The sequence below is a fragment of the Pongo pygmaeus genome, chromosome 6, assembly GCF_028885625.2.
Source record: "Pongo pygmaeus isolate AG05252 chromosome 6, NHGRI_mPonPyg2-v2.0_pri, whole genome shotgun sequence".
NCBI lineage: Eukaryota > Metazoa > Chordata > Mammalia > Primates > Hominidae > Pongo > Pongo pygmaeus.
The window spans coordinates 147,245,489-147,265,851 of record NC_072379.2 but is presented as its reverse complement, the minus strand read 5'-3'; the positions used below and the strand labels follow the sequence as shown (position 1 = coordinate 147,265,851).

At 41.9% G+C, this 20,363-nt stretch overlaps 1 protein-coding gene across 2 annotated transcripts in view; it reads right to left on the bottom strand.

The window, feature by feature from the left end:
- CNTNAP2 (contactin associated protein 2) overlaps positions 1 to 20,363 on the bottom strand; it is a 2,269,257-nt gene that overhangs the window by 291,470 nt on the left and 1,957,424 nt on the right. For both annotated transcript variants that reach the window (XM_054495308.2, XM_063667934.1), the window contains one exon: positions 16,365 to 16,535. In XM_054495308.2, the coding sequence (XP_054351283.2) occupies positions 16,365 to 16,535 (171 nt within the window). The remainder of the gene's footprint in view (positions 1 to 16,364; positions 16,536 to 20,363) is intronic.

Genomic DNA, 20,363 nt, shown 5'->3' with positions numbered 1-20,363 from the left:
TTTAGAAACTTGAGAAGATTTTTTTAAAAAAGAGAGTGGTCAAACTTTACCATAAAATCATTTTGAACAAGATATAAGTTCTTTTTTCCTGTTAAAAATGGCTAAAAACAAGGGCATGCTATTTTTCAAAGTAAAATCCTCACAGGTCTGAAGTGCCAGCATGTTCTGATGTTTAAACTAATGTATACAGGAACTGGAATGCAGGATGAGCATAATTCAGTATTATAATTACACTTGACAGATATACACTGCTTCTATTATTCATTGGCTCTGGTTGCACTTACCCAGAAAGACTCTGTAGAATACTAAATATCAACCACTCTTCATAAAAAGTCATTTGGCATTCGCATCAGTTCTCATCAGAGGAATCAAACTCAGAGATGCAGAAAACCAAATTTGATCATTTTAACACCATCCGCAAAGGCAAGCAAAATGACTAATTTCCGACAAGGCCTGAGGTCCAGCTAGCTTTCATTTATCAAACTCTTAACAGATACGCAGTGGGTCATTTCTCTAGAGAGAGAGATATCTTTGAAGTGGTCCTTGGGCTTTGGCTTTATTCCTTTCAATTGCTTCCATGTTGCACGGTCTTCCTCCCCCACCTGCATTTGCCTATGCTGTTTTCTCTCCAGAAAAATGCCCTTATCTCATTTTTGCCTGTCATCCTTCAATGCAAATCAAATGCTGCATCTCCTGGAAACTTACCTTGGTGTCTTTAAAGTTTACTCCTTTTTGGTGTCATAGTACCTGTAAAGGAGACCACTAACCATTCACTTAAGGGTTCTTTCCCCTTTTCATCATCACTCCTGCAAAGCTGCTACCCAGCCAGTAGCTGCCTTCCTGGTCCCTGTGCATCCAGGTGGAGACATGTGACTAGCTCTTACACGGAGGAGGGCAAAGAATGTGTTCACTCTGGTTCAGTGTGGTCAAGAAGAGAGAACGCTTCTCTATCCTCCCTTTCTCTCTTTGCCAACTAGACTTCCCGGGCTCTAGAAGATGGTGGAACCACAGAGAAAAGGAGTCTGAACCTCTAAATCACTGTGTGGAAGGTCTTCATGGACCAGAGCATAGCATGCATATTATTATTATTATTATTACTTTATTTGAGACAGATTCTCATTCTGTACCCCAGGCTGGAGTGCAGTGGTGCGACCTCAGCTCACTGCAACCTCCACCTCCCAGGTTCAAGCGATTCTCCTGCCTCAGCCTCCTGAGTAGTTGGGATTACAGGCACGTGCCACCATGCCCAGCTAATTTTTGTATTTTTAGTAGAGGCAGGGTTTCACCATGTTGGCCAGGCTGGTCTCGGTCTCCTGGCCTCAGGCAATCTGCCTGCCTCAGCCTTCCAAAGTGCTGGACTACAGGCATGAGCCACCGTGACCGACCATAGCATGCATATTAGACTGCCATATGGCTGCAGAAACCTAGGGTTTTACTGGGTAGAGCAGCTTATCTTATTTTTAAAGAAGATTACATGATGTTCCTAACTCTCTTATGACCTTATCACATTTTTTTCATTTATTCATATGATAAAACAAAATGGACAAGAGGATGTTCATCAGGGATGAAGGGATAATTGTGGTGTAATGGTTTTACTCTATTTTCAATACCCAACTGTGTCAGAACATGGTAATATTAAAAAAAATAGGCCATAATATTATATTTGAATAAATCAGGGGGATTCTCTAATTCACAGAACTTTCAGAGTGGAGAGAAGTGGCTGGAAGCCAAGTGGGAGCCCTTTTAAACAAATGCTCCTATGAATGTTGGAGATGTTCCCTTTACTAACCCACCAAAATGAGGTTCCCAACAAAAGGAGAGGCAGGACCATGATTTGACTATCAAAAAGGCAAATAAAAACTTTCCCTATGGAGAAGTTTGTCATGCTCAAGCTTGACCTTCAGAAATACAATAAACAATTCTTTTTGTTCTTCAATATTTCTATTCTACATCTCATGGCCTCCAGAAGCCAGGACCCAGATCTCAGCCTGTCCTGTGTAGCTTGAATCAACACTCAACTACAGCAACAGCAGAGCTCTTTACGGTTAGCTATGGAATGTGAGTGCTATATACAATGCAGGGTGTACATTAAAATACATTTCAGGTTCTGAACAACTAGATCAGAAACTTCTAGAGCACAATCCCCTTGTAAATTGAGAAGTACCTAAACTAAAAAAAAAAAAAAAAATTAAAAAAATTAAAGGTAAAATAGCAATACAAAAGAAATAGAAACGTCTTTTTTAAGAAGATATATTTTTACTGTGATCACACTCCTGTAAAAGATTTCGCGTCCCCATTTCTCCTCTTTCCCCATTTCGTGTCCCCATTACTCCTCTTTATGTTTCCCCATTTCTCCTCAAGGTTCCTACTTGATTGCTATTAAAAATTGTCTCGTAATTTCAGTAAAATGCATCTTGAGAAAGATAACTCCCTGAAAATTTTCATTTATAACAAACTGTTTTTATTTCTTGTTGCTTTAAAACATGTTTTAAAATTTTTACAGATTGAGGGGATACAAGTACAAATTAACAAACTTTGTATAAATTTTCCAGTTGACATCCAATTGGCCAGTGTTTTCTTACATGGTTTTGATTTCAGTATTTGATAGCTTATAGAAACCTAGCACCTGTTTTACTTATAGTTGTCTTTGGCCTTTTGAGACAGTCTTTGGTTCTGAGCTCTTTCAAGTAATTTATCCCAGTCCCTCACTATATTTAAATGAAGCTCTACTCCCTGATTTATTGTATCTACTTTTTTTTTTTTAAAGCCAGCTTTGAATTAATTAGTCCCAAGTGTCATCCTTAATTGAATCAATTCTCCAGCATTAGCAACACACACTGACAGACTGTTAACTCTTTTCTTGAAGCATTTGTTTTTATAAAAATATCAAGCCTATGGTGATACTGTTAGCTCCTAGAATGGCTGATGGAAAGTCTCTAACCTTATTATAATTTAAACTTTTCATGTATATTTCTGCTTTTCTCATAAATCCATGTGTTCATTATCCAGCAATAATAGCATAGTCTTTCTTCTGTCTGTCTCAGAATGTGTGAATTCAAGCTTCTTTGATTTCTTCTCTTAGAGGGTCTGTTGTCTTACAGATGGTCATAGGCAGGCCAATTCTAGTTGTTGGTCTTTTTGACACTGTAATAGGCCATCTTTTAGATGGGAAAGGTTTTGTGAACTACCACATAGAGTAAATAATATGGAAAGTGTTGGCAGGGCGTGGTGGCTTATGCCTGTAATCCCAGCACTTTGGTAGGTCAAGGTGGGCAGATCACGAGGTCAGGAGTTTGAGACCATCCTGGCCAACACAGTGAAAACCTGTCTCTACTAAAAATACAAAAATTAGCCAGGCGTGGTGGCATGAGCCTCCCAGCTACTCGGGAGACCGAGGCAGGAGAATTGCTTGAATCCGGGAGGCGGAGGTTGTGAGCTGAGATTGCACCACTGCACTCTGGCCTGGGCAACAGAGAGAGACTCTGTCTCAAAAAACAAAAAAGAAAAGAAAAGAAAACATTAGAATCCAAGAGAGTGAGATAGAAGAAAAATTGTGTCAAAAAATTTTAATAAAACTTCAGTATGTCTTTGGAGTAATGATAAACTACTCCATTCAGACAAATGCTATGTGAAGATGCTGACTAATGAGGATGCCTGCTACTTTCCAGACAATGCACCTAATGAATTGTCTTGTAAAAATTTTGGTATTTTTGGGGAAATGAAGACTTCTGTCTTATTTTTTATATTATAAATCAAGATGCAAAAATGATAAAAAAAATATTTTGTGGGCAGGATTTCAATGAAGGGGAAGCAATTCCGGAACAGGCAGACACATAGTCAGTCTCAGGAAACTGTAGTGGTGTCCAGGGAGTATCAGTAGCTGGACATAGCTGAAGCTCTGGCACATGGTGCTGGTGGGTGAGGGGCAAAGCTTGTATGGAGTAGGGGAAAAAAGACTTAAAAATTAAGTTAAGCCGTAAATCACTTACCAAGCTTGGGATTGTACTTTGTCTTATAAGGCACAAGGGGAATCATGGTGGTCTGTAAGGAAAGGAGTAACTGGACCAGATCTGTAGAAATTTGGCCTCACTAGGGAGGGTGGTTTTCAGGATAGAGGGACTGGAGTGACAGAGTCAAATTAGGAGCCTGTCTGAATCCAGAATCCAGAGATTTCAACTAGCAAAGCCACCCTGGGAGGTAGAGACGTTTGGGATAATTTCATTATCTTCGCATCTATGTTCCAGCTGCCTTTTATGACTAGTTGGAATTGATGTTTTCTGTGGCATTGTTCTGGTATGATGGCTTACAGGAAGAATAGCATTTCTTTATATTAAAAATGCAGTGTTCTATCAAGATAAAACAGTCTATCCCCTATGGGGAGGTTAGTAAAACTTTAAATAGCACATTGAGTTTTCTAATTTGAATAATGAAGAAGATGGCCATGACATTAACTAAATGGGAGCACAGAAGGGGGCTTTTGGGTGAAAATGATGGATTTCAGTTTCGATATGTTGAATTTGAGGTATCATGGGCCATTCTGGTGGCTCCTTAGTTAGCATTTACAATTAGGTGGCAATAATGTTAGGAGATCTGGCTACATTTGGTGAAAGCATATATGCTGACTGGAATTACTGGAAGCAGATGTGTTTTATTGTGGCACATCCCTCCCCCCATCATCCTTAGGAGAACTGAGAACCCTGGCATGGAAAGTTAAGGTGCTGCTTGGCTATGAGTTCACTTAGGTTGGGAGGTGGTAAGCCACACTGGATGCTGATGGTCTCCGACAGGTTTGCCGAATTGTTAACGGTAGATGAGACCTTAAATACCATCTTGTTCAACCTTCTTGTTTTACAAGTTGATACGATAAAGTCTGGAGAGGTTCAAGGACTGGTCTATGGTCAGTCAGCTTAGAATCCTGGTCTCTCTCAGTCTAGTTGAAAAATTGAGTGTTTTATTAACTTTTTTGTCATTCCAGATATTCTCAGAGCAGAGTTTTTCTCTTTTTCTACTTTTCCATTCAGCTGTAATTTATACACGGTAAAATGTGCATATCTTAATGCACAGCTGGATACATTTTAGCATACGCAATCATTCCTTGCATTAAGATAAAGAATATTTCTACCACCCAGGAAGTTCCTTTGCACACCCTCCTAGTTGACATCAGCTATCCCCAGGAATAGTTACTCTTCTGGCTTCTCTGCAGTAATCTATGTGGATTACTTTGGTTTATTTTCGAGCATCGCATGAAAGAAATCAGGACATACTGTCATGTATGTACAATTAATGTCTTTGAGGAAATCCTACCTCTGATGTTTACTTTCTTTTTATTGTCCTAAAATGCCCTTGACTATGTAAATAAGCTGCAGTTTAATAGGGAGAGTCTAAAGACACCAGATCTCTAGTGAGGTCTTGGGGAGCCTATGTCCTGGACTTGAGTTAGTTTCCAAAGCAGAAGTTGAGTCCCAGTGGAGGGACAAGCTATCTCTTTGGGTGTGACTGGAAGTAGCCTGCCCTTGGTTACTTGGAATCCAGGATCTGGGCCCAAGGCAAAGGAATTCTTACCAAGAAGGCAGCTGTATCTTCAAAAGGCAAAATCCTTCCTGATACCAGGAAGTGCCAACAGAGCAAGCTCACTATCTCCATGATGGGGAGGAAAGGCAATGTGGAGAGACTGGGGTTATGTGGCACCCATAGGAGCTGCCATGTGAGAGGGCTGGTCAGGAGGCCTGGGTGGTCTTCCAAAGCCACCTCTGAAGTGTGGTGGGAGAGACGCAGAACCCTAGAATCTGCAGAGAGATGTCACTCTGTCTGGCCAGCTTAGGAGGAATTCCCAATCTTCTCTGGAAGTTTCCAGATCAGGACATGAGTGGACCAGTAAACTCTAAAGTAACTTGAAATATTTTTATATCTAGAAGACATTCGATTCTAAAATCCATCCTCATAACTCTAGGATACCTTTACTGTATGTTCAAATAACTGTCCCTTCAGTGTAATTGGCAAAGAAATCTGGATAAATTTAATCCAAATTGATTTACCAATTATTTATATATCTTTTAATATTTATTAAGGACAAAAAGCTATTATATGAAAAGCTTTAATATAGCACAAATTTTGTTTTAGTTTACATTTCCAAACTTCTTTTTGGTCTATAATTCAAATCAAAGGTTTAATTCGAGAAGTTAGAGAATTTCTTTTTGATCACAAGTGTTGTTATTAAATATTCAGGTCTTCAAATTTTATTTTTGGGGAGAGAATAGTTTTTTTTCTTATGTATAGTAATGACCAAGTCAGAGTCATTTTTCAGATTCCAAATGTTGAATATAAATTGAAACCATAATTAGACTTGCAAAGTAGTAGAAACACTAAAATTCTTCCTAAATCCATGTTGATAACCCAAGTTGGCTTGGATAATTAAAAAGGAAAACCCAGAGGCTCGGCATGGTGGCTGACGATTGTAATCCCAGCATTTTGGGAGGCTGAGGAGGGTGGATCGCTTGAGTCCAGGGTTCAAGACCAGCCTGGGCAATATGGCGAAACCCTGTCTCCACAAAAAATACAAAAATTAACCGAGTGTGGTGGCGTGAACCTGTGGTACCAGCTACTTGGGAGGCTGAGGTGGGAGGATCACGTAAGTCTAGAAGGTGGAGGTTGCGGTGAGCCAAGATTGCACCACTGCACCCCATCCTGGGTGACAGCGAGACTCTGCCTCTAAATAAATAAATATAATATATGTATGAAAAATCCGGGTGCTAACACTTGATTTGTACTAATAAAAAACACAGTATTTTTTAAAACATCCCAAATAACACCCCAACAGCACAACAGCCCAGTTAAGTGGAATTAGACATTCTTCACATCTACAAGAGTGAAACTGTTTAAAAATGAAAAGTTGTTCCAATTTTGAAATATTGGAAGATAAATTGCCATTAGTTTACTTCTTCTGACTCATCAGTTTCTGTATACTGCAGAATATTTTCTTCTGACTTTCTTGAGCATGTATATTGCAGAAGGTTGCACCTTGAAAATGAAAGCTTTTCCTTCATATTATTTCCTAAGATTAGTAGGACATTAGGCCGCTGCCTCCACATTTTTATGGAGATATGCCTGCTAAATGCAAATATTTCCTCCAAGTTATCCTGATACCTGAAAAAGCTCAAACTTGGGCAACATGGAAGCTTATGTTAAAGTATTACAACAGTTTCTGGTTGCTTTTCCTGAATGTTACCTACTCAGTAAGCTTTTCCTTCAAAATTTCCCTCCAAAAATCCCCTTCACAAATGTCCTCTAAAATCTTATTTATTTATTTATTTATTTTGAGATAGGGTCTCGCTCTGTCGCCTGGGCTGGAGTGCAGTGGAACAATCTCAGCCTCCTGGGTTCAAGGGATCCTCATGCCTCAGCCTCCCGAGTAGCTGGGATTAGAGGGGTGTGCCACCACGCCCGGTTAATTTTTGTATTTTTAGTAGAAATGGGGTTTCGCCATGTTGGCCATGCTGGTCTTGAACTCCTGAGCTCAAGCAATCTGCCCACCTCAGCCTCCCAAAGTGCTGGGATTATAGGCATGAGCCACCGTTGCCCAGCCTAAAATCTCTTTTAAATTGTTAAACAAAAATAGAGACTCTATGGTCACTATTTGTTGTATTATTAAACACTTTCAAACACTTCCTTCCTCTGATTGCAGTCCACCCTAAGGGGACCCTAACTTACAACCCTTAGAATTGTAACCCCTTTTCCGAGTGGCCCACATCTTGGGGCCAGGCGAACAGTTGGCCTATTCTTCCCTTCTCCGTACTTCTTCCACCCTATGACTCCAGAGTCTTCAAACGGCTTTGCGTCCACCTCTGACTCATCCTCTCCCCGTTCATATCATGGTCATTGTTTGAACCCCGGGACAGTAAAGTTTGGGTCATGGATTCCCTGTCCATTTCACCTCTTGTCTTCACCAATGATGACGTCAACAGTCACACAGGTGACCAACCAACACCACTCTGGCCTCCCAGTGCCCTGACTTTCTCTGCAGCCTTTTGATACAAGCTACAAAATTCCATTTCAATTTTCATTCTTCTTATCGCCCAAACTGCTTTCCTCTGAAATTGTGAGCTCCAAAATTTCACCAACCGTGACCCGTCCTTCCACCTTTCCACATATTATTCCTTGTCTATATTTGGATCACCAGCACCTCAGTCGTGGTGATCTCCTTCTCCACCTAGATTTTCCGGGGCTCTCCATTCAGACTAGCACCTCATTCCTTCATTTCATTCATTCAACAAAGGCTTATTCAGTTCCTACCATGTGTCAGGCATTGTGGTGGCCCTGGAAATATAATGGTAACTAATGTTCCGTAACCCTCGCAGCATGGGTGTATGATGGAGCCACACCTTTTTGATGTGTTCATGCCATCTGTGATGCTGTGCTTTTTTCCTTTGGCATGCTGAGCCTGAAACTTCCTTTTCCATTTATTTTGTGGCTCTTTTAAAATGTCAGCATCTTCAAGGAAACTTTTCTCCTTCTCCAGTCAGAAGTAAATGTTGCCTCATCTAAGTAACCACAGCATATTGCTTGTACCTCTAATATTATCCTATCCAAAATATTGTTTTATAGGCTGGCTGTAGGTGGTGGCTTACATCTATAATCCCAGTTCTTTGGGAGGTGGAGGCAGGCAGATCACTTGAGGTCTGGAGTTCGAGACCAGCCTGGCCAACATGATGAAACCCTGTCTCTACTAAAAATATAACAAATTAGCCAGGCGTAGTGGCACACGTCTGTGATCCCAGCTACTTGGGAGGCAGAGGCAGGAGAATCACTTGAACCCGGGAGGAAGAGGTTGCAGTGAGCCAAGATTGTGCCACTGCACTCTAGCCCAGCTGGTAGAGTGAGTGAGAATCTGTCCAAAAAAAAAAAAACCATATATATATATATATATATATACACACATACACACATAGTTTTATAATAACAGAGATTACTAGTCTCAAATAAAGAAAATGTGGTACATATACATCATGGAATACCACACAGCCATAAATAAGAATGAGATAATGTCCTTTGCAGCAACATAGATGAAGCTGGGGGCCATTATCCTAAGTGAACTAACACAGGAACAGAAAACCAAATATTGCATATTTTCACCTATAAGTGGAAGCTAAACATTGAGTACGCATGGATACGTGTACTGAGGGTGGAGGGCGGGAGGAGGGAGAGGCTAGAAAAACTACCTATCAGGTACTATGCTTATTACTTGGGTGACAAAATAATCTGTACATCAAATCCCCGTGACATGCAATTTACCAATATAACAAACCTGCACATGTACCCCTGAACCTAAAAGAGAGACAGAGAGAGAGAGAGAGAGAGAAAGAGAGAAAGAAAGAGAGAGAGAGATTAAGATTACTAGTCTTTCCCACTAGATGGTGTGTGCCTCTGGGATGGGGCCATGTCTTCTTATGTTCATTTTAGGTACACACATAGCAGGTACTCAATAAATACTAGATAAATATTTAGATGACCATATGTTTAGAATCAGATCTGAGACTTGCCCCCAAATCCTCACTGCCTGTGTCATACTTCACACTCTAACAATACAAAATGCTTGCAGTTTCCCAAACGCCCATCACACTCCCCATTCCTGTGTTTTCGTTCGCATTGCCTCTTCCTCCTAGAATTCTTTTCCCCATTCCTTTAACTTATTTGCCTGATTTTTATGACCCAACTAAAGCATTCCCTTATCTTCCCCTTCATTCCCAGGATAGGTCACATACCTCTCCACCGAATGTTCATAATACTTTGTGCCTATCATTGTAATTTACTTATTTTAATGATCAAAACCACCATATCTGGATTCGGCAAGTGTCAACTATATGCTCCCATTTCCTTAGCTGTAAAATGTGTATAAAACTTGCTGTGCAACCTAAAAAAATTAATAACCTACAAAAGCTTTAGAACAGGGCCTGGCACTTGGAAAGCTCTCAGTGAAATTATGTATCCACACTGTCACTAACGTGTTTGTCTCCTTCACTAGGAGGTGGGTGCTGGGTTCTCCTGTTTCCGTCTCAGGGTCTCCAGCGCCTCCCAGCACCAGCAGTAGGGCAGGTGCTCAGTAGGTGGTGGCCCGAGGTTGGGACCCTGGTTATGATGGCCCTCTCAGTCAGAAAAAGGATCTAGAGCAGTCAAGCTAATCTCTTAGGGGTAACTGAAAAAATACATGGACAGATCCATGGTTGTTAGTGATGAAGAAAAGTTTAGAGTCTGGGTTTTCTGATATCTGCTCCATAAATTTTTTTTGAGCAAAATCTCTTTGCCATCTCAAAAATACTAACAAACAAACAGACACACAACAACAACAACAAATTCTGATTTGGAAAGGCACTTCCTAGTGGGTGGTTTATGCTGTTCTCTTTACTTCTGCCTCTTCCCCTCACCCCTGTGAGGTGCTGCCATGCTGGGTCTACCTCATGCCTGCAGCCATGGGGACTTTGCTCCTTCAGCCAGTCCCTTTATCTCCTGTATCTCCAATCCCCCTTCTCTACCATATTTTTCTCCTTCATCTATATGAATGCTCAAGTCTCTACCATCCTCCAACTAGAATGAACAAAACCACCCTCCCTTGATCTCCAAATCCACTTCCACTCACCCTAGTGATACCTGACTTTTTGACAGTGACCTCTACATGTTAAATCTGATGGTCACTTTATGTCCTTGTTTTAGTGACCTCTCAGCAATATCTAACACTCTTTTTTTCCTTCTTGAAATGTCTTTTTCATTTGGTTTCTGGGTACCACCGTCTTCCTACTTCTCTGTTAGTTTTCTACAAACTAGTTTTCTTCCTTCTATTCCTTGAATGTGGTTTTCTTTTCTTTCTTTCTTCCTTTTTCTTTTCTTTCTTTCTCTGTTTCTCTCTTTCTCTTTCTTTTTCCTTCCTTCCTTCCTTTCCTTCCTTCCTTCCTTCTTTCCTTCTCTCCCTTCCTTCTCTTCCTTCCTTCTCTCCCTTCCTCGAGGTCTCGCTCTGTCACTCAGGCTAGGGGGTACAGTTGTGTGATCATAGCTCACTGCTGCCGCAAATTCTTGGGCTTGAGGGATTCTCCCGCCTCAGCCTCTGAGCAGGAGGCTAAGGGACTACAGGTGTAGGCAACCATGCCTGGCTAATGTTTTATTTTTAGTTTTGTAGAGATAGGGTTTCACCATGTTGCCCAGGCTGGTCTTAAACTTTTGGGCTCAAGTGATACTCCCCCTTCAGCCTCCCAAAGTGCTGGGATGACAGGTGTGAGCTACTGTGCCCAGCTGGTTGTCTTTCTTGTACATCTTGCTTCCTCTCTCTACACATTTGTTTTGGGCAATCTCATCCATGCTGAGGGTACTGAATGCTTATTTCCTGATCCTCTAAGTGATGATGACTCCCAAACTGAGTTTCTGAGACCTCTCTGTTGGGTTCTGGACTTGTCCATTCAGCATCCTCTAGATGTGTCCACTTGATTAGATCCTCCTATAGCCCACAGAGACTCAGTCTCAAAATATCCAGAATGCAGTTTGTATCTTGCTCTTGGATGTCAGACTCTTTCATGAAAGGTGCCCCACTCACACAACATCAAAACCAGAAACACTGGTTTCATTCTAGGATCTTCCCGTCCACTTAACCCTCACGAGTATTTGTTGAATGTCTGTGGAATCTATCTGTTAAGGATCTTTCTTTTTTTTTCTTTCTTTTTTTTTTTTTTGAGACGTAGTCTTGCTCTGTGCTCTGTCACCCAGGCTGGAGTGCAGTGGTGCAATCTCGGCTCATTGAAGGATCTTTCATATCTACAATGCTTCATCACTGTCTTCCTCTCTTTCTATGCATTTTGCCTCTGTCTTAACAGAGGCTCCCATGCCCGCTTGTCTGGCTTCCAGTCTTTTCTCTGGTGAATGCAAACCTGATCAAGTTACGCCCTGGCTCTCTATAGCCTTCAGGGTCATGTTGAGTCAGATGCTCCCCCTGGCAGAGTGCATTGCCTGCTCATCCCTGCCCGCCTTGCTATTGCTGGCCCCTGCCCCTCCCCACAGCACCTGTCCCCTCCTGGGTCCTTCGGTTCAGTCCCCGACACCTTCGTTCATTTGGTGTTATCCTGAAACTTCCTTTTTTCCCTGGCTTCTGTTCTTCCCCCACTTCTTCACTTTACTGGCTTCTACTTATCCATCAAAATTTAATTAAAGCATTCCATCCCTGGGAGGCGCTCCTTGTCACGCCAGTCAGGTTTAAATATTCCCCTCAGTGCTCCCGGCCTCTTTCTCGATATCTGTTCTGTGAGGCAGTGTGCTTTAAGGTCAGAAGCAATGACTTTGGGACAGACACAAAATGTTTGGGGTCAAACACCAGCTCTGCCACTTCCTGGCTGTATGACCTTGGCCAGGCAACTTACTCACCCTGTGCCTCAGTTTCCTCGTTTATAAAATGGAGATGTGAATGGTAGTATGCACTTCATAGGGTGGTTAGGAGTGTGAGATGATTCACATAAAACGCCTGGAACGAGGCCTGAAAGTCTGAATGAAGCTGAGCTATTTTTGTTATTATCTTAACGCCTGAGTTACTTGCCTGCTTCCTAAAACAAACAGAAAGATCTTTGAGGGAAAGAAATCACACTTGATTTGACTGAATTCCCTCAGCACTAGCACTGTACCTGGGACATAGTAGATACTCAGTAAATACTCATTGAATGAATGAATAAATATGAATAGTAAATACATGAAGTATAGGGTTAAATTGTTACCATTAAAGCATGCTAATGAGTGAGATTGCCCTAATTTTATCTCTGTGTTTTTCTACTTGTGCATAAGATGCTGATAGTATCTCATTAACTTATTGTACACTGACTCACTGTTTTCTGAGTCAAGAATCTTCCACTCTTGACAGAAGGGCACAATGTAATTAATTGACAGAACTGTCATTCTGGAAAGCAATATGTAGTCATGAACTGTGACAAAATTCCTTCGAGACACGCTTAGAGAAACACAATGTGAATTCCTATCAGAAAGAGATCAGAAGGCCTAACAAGCTAAAAGGGAAAAACATGGAGACAGTTCTAAAGAGTTTAACTTCAGAATCAACATTTCCTGAGGCCCCTCTGGTAGCCCACCACTGTTGTGAAAACAATTAGGTTTGTGGAGTGATTCCTCACACAGGGAAGTGGGCCTGAGAGAATTCTCTATCCAATGTCTCAGGAATCCTGACGGTGAAGTGTCTGACTGAAAAAGTGTGATCAGCGGCCGGGCACAGTGGCTCACGCCTGTAATACCAGGACTTTGGGAGGCCGAGGCGGGTGGATCACGAGGTCAGGAGTTTAAGACCAGCCTGGCCAAGATGGAGAAAGCCTGTCTCAACTAAAAATACAAAAATTATCCAGGCGCGGTGGCGGGCGCCTGTAATCCCAGCTACTCGGAGGCTGAGGCAGGAGAATCGCTTGAACCCGGGGGGTGGAGGTTGCAGTGAGCCAAGATGACACCACTGCACTCCAGCCTGGGCGACAAAGTGAGACTCTGTCTCAAAAAAAAATTTAAAAAAATTAAAGAAAAAGTGTGATTGATGAGACAGCGACAGCAAGAAGCCTCCGTCATGGCCATTTTTTTCTCCATGTTCTTCATGAAAGCACCACTTTTGGTTTGCTTTGTAGTTTTTCTTAAATACAGAAGTCTGCCTCCCTCTCCATGAGGCTCCTTTGAACCCTGATGGAGATGACATATAATGATGGGCATCTAATATGTGACATTTTGGGGATCGTGAAAAGGTCTTTCCACCCTCGCTGGTTATTAGTAGGTACAGGGGGCTCTGAGGAAAGATCAGAGGCTCGAACCTGTATCTTGAACGTTTCACATGTTTTCACCCAGAGTAAAGGATACAGTGAAAGTAAAGGTATTTGACAAAAGGAGGCTGTAATTCAACCCGGGCCACATGGTTTTCATACTGTGGAAAGACCTGGAAAACTCTGAAGACAGCTCTAAAGATTTTTCATAATTAGAAATTAGTGGCTGGGTGCAGTGGCTCACACCTGTAATCCCAGCACTTTGGGAGGTCAAGGCAGGCACACTGCCTGGGTCCAGGGGTTTGAGACCAGCCTGGCTGACATGGCGAGACCCCGCAATGACAAAAACCACAAAAGTTAGCCAGGTGCGGTGCCACACACCTGTAGTCCCAGCTACTTGGGAGGCTGAGGTGGGAGGATCACCTGAGCCTGGGAATTCGAGGCTGCAGTGAACCATGATTGCACCATTGCACTCCAGCCTGGGTGACAGAGTGAGACCCTGTCACAAAAAAAAGAAAACTGTAGAAGAAATTAGATAAATTCTTTTTTTTTTCCTATTTATTTATTTATTTATTTATTATTATACTTTAGGTTTTAGGGTACATGTGTGCAATGTGCAGGTTAGTTACATATGTATACATGTGCCATGCTGGTGTGCTGCACCCATTAACTCTTTGACCCCGAGGGCTGAGTAGAAACACCTGCTTTCCCTCTATCTGGTTTGTGTTCCTTCCCACCCAGGCGTGGCTTTACAAAACTTGAGGACATAAAATAAAGATGGGGGAATCCAAGCACTTTTATAGAAACTTACAGAACCACTTAAATATAGAACTGGCAATTTTCTTTTGTGGCCAAAAAATCTTTCTAAAATTTGATCCAACTTATGTAGAAGTCAGAAAATAGTTTGATTCAGTTAGTTAATTTTAACGGAGGGAAGCAAGAATCCCATTTCAATTATTCTTATCCATAATTCAGTAAAGGGGGGATTTTAATTAATTAGTTAATTTTAATTCTAGGACCAGGATAGCCTTAGTCTCCGTTTAAATCAGACCTGGCTCAGAGCAGATCTGCCACGGGCATCCTCGGAAGATGATAATTACAATAACTACTAGACACCGAAATAAATGCTTTATGAGTATCTAAATTCTATTCTCATCACAACCCCACAAATTAACATTTCCTTTTTATAAATCAGAAAATTAGGATTCAAAGAGATTAAGCAATTTACCTGACGGTGTGGAATTGAACCTAAGAATGCTACTGCGAATCCAATAGCATTTCAGCAGAAATGGGAAATGGATTTGGGATCATTCTCAGACCAGACCCAGGAACATAAGCACTCATTTAAAGGGGACGGACTTGGGGAAGGGAGACTTTTTTTTTTTGAGACGGAGTCTTGCTCTGTTGCCCAGGCTGGAGGGCAGTGGCATGATCTAGGCTCACTGCAAGCTCCGCCTCCCGGGTTTACTTACACCATTCTCCTGCCTCAGCCTCCCAAGTAGCTGGGACTACTGGCGCTCGCCACCCCGCCCGGCTAATTTATTTTTATTTTTATTAGAGACGGGGTTTCACTGTGTTAGCCAGGATGGTCTCGATCTTCTGACCTCGTGATCCACCCAAATCAGCCTCCCAAAGTGCTGGGATTACAGGAGTGAGCCACCGTGCCTGGCCGGAAGGGAGACTTTTTGATATGCTGTGTAAGGCTGAGGTTTTGCAAAGGGACAGGGGACGTAGCCTGGCCTCCTCCTTCTGGTTGATCTGTGGTCTCCCTGACTCTCACAGCCAATGGAGTTCAACATTTGCAAATAATCAACTAGCCTGGAAGTCAGGGGATTGTAACTTCCTAAAGCTAAATTGGGGCCTGATGTTTAAAGGGTTCAGGTGGGGCAAGCATTGCGCTTCTCAAGTCTTGTGCAGCGAACTCCCACCTTCCACTGACAGAGCTCCCCAAGCCTGAATGCCCCCTTAGGGTGTTTGCTCCAAGGCCAGCCGAACTGAGCTAAGCAGCATCCTCTCTTGCTCTGCCTCTTGTTGTCTCTGTATCTTTGGCTAAGTACATGACATCCAGAACTCACTTGTAGAGGGTGGGCAGGTGTGGGTCCTCTGTAGGAAACCTGCAGACTCTGTGTCATGGAATCGCCCAGTCCGGTGGTCTCTGTGGCCTCCTGAACTCACACAGATGTCACTAGTTATCATTCCTGTCTTCCTTGACCTGATTTTCCTCACTCCCTGCTCCTCAGGTCAATGCACACACCCCTCACCTATTTTTGAGCCTGTCTGTTTGGAAAACAGCCACACGATACATGAAGCTGTAGATAAACATTCCTCTCCCACATTCTCAGGGAAGTGTGTTCTCTGTCATCTTCTTGACTGACTGCTTGAGAATCTGGATGTGCCTGCTTCCCTGAGAGCATCCCAAGGACAGGGACTGAGGTTGGAGCCCAAACTCAGGCTTGTGTGTCCACCTCTAGTCCTGCTCCTGGAACAAAGGAAACCTTCCATGTTTGAATCAAAAGGCCTTCCACAATCAGGACCCGGACCACCCTGAGGTGACGAAAGTGGCTACCCATGAGTTGACAAGCAACTTATACTCACACTTCAGCTCCAGCTTGATGAAATCTTCCTTTCCCATATTTTCAAGAAACACTCCCCAGGGGGTTAATGTTTTGAAGTAGAAAGAAATGTCAGCGCTAGTTTCCCCTTGGAAAGTAGAGAAGTGCAGGTAGGAGGATGGGTTTGGGAAAGAGGCGGCATTCCAATAATTCCCTGTGGGAAGAAAACAAAAAAATCAGGTTAACTCACACCCTGATCAGCCTAGTCATGTAACAGATACCCATTTCTTGAGTTTAATAAGTACCATTAGCAATAGACGTTATTTTCTCTCATCTTGTTGAACAACATTGGACCAAATCCCCACAAATAGATTTTTGACTTTCCAAAAGTTATATGTGTGTCTATATAATATTCATTTACATATAAAGATATTTAAAATATTAATATATATAATCTATATAAAATTAAATATTAATATAGAATTTCTATAAATTATACAATAAAATATTTTATATTTATGATAAACAATATTTTATAATTATATAACAATAAAGATTTATATAGTTGGGGTTCCTACCAAGGAGTCCTGTGGGACTCTAAGAAGTAAATGCCAATAGATGTAACAATTGGGAGAAGCCCCTGGGGTTACTGTGTGGGTGGGTGGGAGCTGTTTTGAACTCCTGCATATGTACTGGTAGCTTTGGTCTGGTGCAAGCAGCATCTGAGATAGACCTCAGGATGACAAAGTAAGAACAAAGTTTTTGGTATTTTGCTCTTGCTTTTCATCCACCTCTGCTTCGGAAGAGCCAGTGCCCACTCCTGCGTCAACGGCCACCCAGACACCTGGTGCAGGTGCTTCAGGAATACAACTGATGGAGCCCGGAGGAGGTGAGGAGCCGGGAATGAGGCAGAAGTGACCAGACTAGGCTAGGGCAGTTTCCTCACCTCTCCTGTGCCAAACTCTCAGAGGTGAGTTGCCTTCTCTTCCCTTCCTGCTTCCTCCTGGGGACTGCAGGTGAGGCTCTGGCCTGTGGGATTGTTGTATGGTATGGGGATGAGGCAGTGAGCCCACCAAATGGCTCTCAGCCAGCCTCTATCCTTGAGCTCTTGGAGAAGACGTGATTGTACCAGCTGCCTCTCCCCACTCATTGCCTGACGGAGCAGCCAGTGTTTCCAGGAGAAAAACAGCTCACAGGATGCAATAAAAACGCCAAACTGCGTTACTCGGATTCCATTAGGACAGTTGGACCAAGAATTTAATATGGGATCAAGAGTTGGCTCTCAACTTCATCTTCAGGGGAGAAATTCCTTTTTAATGTGCACATTTCTGAGTACATTTACTATCACAGCTAAAGACTAAAATATATGGGCGTGATTGAAAGCAGTTACTAAAGCCTCTAACTCTAATACTAAACCCCAAATGTATGCTTTTTTAAAAACACAGTATTTGCTATATCTTTTCTCCAAAAGGCACAATGAATCAACAACGTGCACTCCATTAGTTTCTATTCATACACAAATGATATTTTTCCTCCCTTTTATGCAAATTATACACATATGCAATATTAAATTGAGCTACTATTTTCAAATAAAAGTTATTTTGTGTTGGTTCTGCCATGCTTAAGTCATAGTTTTAAATTATGAAATATTAAAATATGGTCTTATTTAATTAATGCTGTTTGTTTTTGTTTTTAGAAATGTCTAGAGTACAGCAACATCTAGATAAGTCCTCAGGCATGTTAAAAGATAAACTTAGGCATATTAAAATCTTAACATGTTTATTTGGACATTCAGTGATTCGTGAATTGGGCAGCACCAGAATTCAAGTTGTCTACTGGGGTGCGGGGTTGGAGAGAGAGAAATGTGTTTGTGGATGCAAGACAAAGAAACCGTTTGATTGGTTAATGTGGAAAGTCTTTAGTTAGAGGTTAGGTGATGGTTTCCAATTGCTGATAAGCTTAGTTTTGTTTCAGTATTCACACTGAAGAGGATTTGGCTTCCTTCCCTAGGTATCTAGGGCTCTGAAGCTGTCTCAGCCAATGGCATCCCTATTAATTACTGTCGCAGGTAATACATAAACAGGGAACTAGTGCAAAATACGTTTGTAAATATCTTAATTAGGGTAAAAACTGTTCTTAATGTGTTCTTAATCTTAGTGCAGTCTTAAGCTTCTTTTTTTTTTTTTTAGACAGAGTCTCGCTCTGCCGCCCAGGATGGAGTGCAGTGGCGCGATCTCGGCTCACTGCAACCTTCGCCTCCCAGGTTCAAGCGATTCTCCTGTCTCAGCCTCCTGAGTAGCTGGGATTACAGGCACACACCACCATGCCAGGCTAATTTTTGTATTTTTAGTAGAGATTGAGTTTCACCATATTGGTCAGGCTGGTCTCGAACTCCTGACCTCAGGTGATCCACCTGCCTCAGCCTCCCAAAGTGCTGCGATTACAGGCATGAGCCACCATGCCCGGCAGCTATTTTTTTTTTAAACAAAGTATAAAATCATAGATTTCAGAAGGAGAAAAGAGGCAAACAGGTTACTTTCTTCTTGGGGAGGAGAATATTGTATGATGTAGTGTAGGCTACTGGTTACAGGAACAGAAAGGCGCTTTGCAAAGCTCAAGTTGCTAGTTATCAAGGGTAAGCCTTCCTCCCCCCTCAACATCTGCCTTACTACACAGCAAGAGGCGTTCAGGTGCACCTCTGTGAGAAAACCTAAATCAACGCTCTTGCTCAGAGAGTCCTGAAGCTGGGAGGGAATAAAGATGAGGCCCAGGGCCAGAAGGATTCAGCTCATCCTAATTGGGTGAGAGCCCTTTAAGGACCCCAGAGCCTGCAGAGATCAAAGTCCCCAGCCAGACTTCAGCCTTGAGCAAAGCAATTCTGTCTCTTTAGGCTGTATCCCCAGGATATGAATGCAATTAACATTTTAAAATTTCAATCCAATCAAGTACCTTCTTATTTTCTGAGGTGGTGATGTATTAACAGAAGGGCAGTTGTCTAAAATGATTCTAGAAAAAGGAAAGCTAAAAGTAAAACATGTCAGTATTTATTTGAGGCCCGGCACTGGTTATTCAGACAGAAATATCTGCAGAGAGGAGAAAAGTAGTTCCATCAGTTATTCAAGTGTGATGAAATATCTCTATAGACCACAATTCCATTTATTCTAATTCTATGCTCACTAAGCAACTTCATTCTAATTTGATCTCTTGAATAGACTCATTCACGGGGAAGTCATGCCTTGTACAAATGGTTTTTCCCACTATCCTGGAAACATCTGAATTATCACATGATGCCTTTGGAGTTGTCAATTGTGAGTTATCTCAAATCTCTGGATGAGCTTATTAAATCCAGAAGCAACAGGGAGGACTCCACTCTGGATTAGACTGATGGTATCACAGTAGTAGTGCAGCTCAGGAGGTGCCGAGGGTGGTCACTAGGGCTCAGGCAGATGATGTTAGAACTTCTGTTTTTACTTATTTTAAAAATGTTATCCTTTAATATCGATTTTAGTTATACTTTGTAATGTACACTATATAAATGCAGTGGCACATGGATGGAATTTATAAGTAAACATGCTCAATGGGATGTGGACTTAAAGGTTTTCAGTGAGTGGGGTACAAATAATAAATCATGGATGCTTCTGCTCCAGCCCGTGGTAACCATCTCTGAGTCCTGTTCTGAGGAATCTGTTGCCCAATCTCTGGGATTTTTTTTTATCATAACAAGATTATGTGAGTGCTTTTTCCAGTGCTTATAGCGCTTCTGGATGCAAAGAGTTATTATTGTTTGTTGATACTGCTCCCAACTGATCATAGACTCCATGAAAGCTGGCATGAAAACATTTCCTCTCAGTAATCTTCAGCCTCAGAATATAGTCAGCACTCATAAATAATTATTCAATCAATAGATAAGTAACTCATTGCCCCTCTCATTTATATCCATTTTCACTCCTTTTACAAAGTCCTTATGAGACAGAATGTTCTTTATGGTAACCTGGGTATTAAAGATGCTAAATAAATATAAATAAAAGCTAATGCTGCTTTA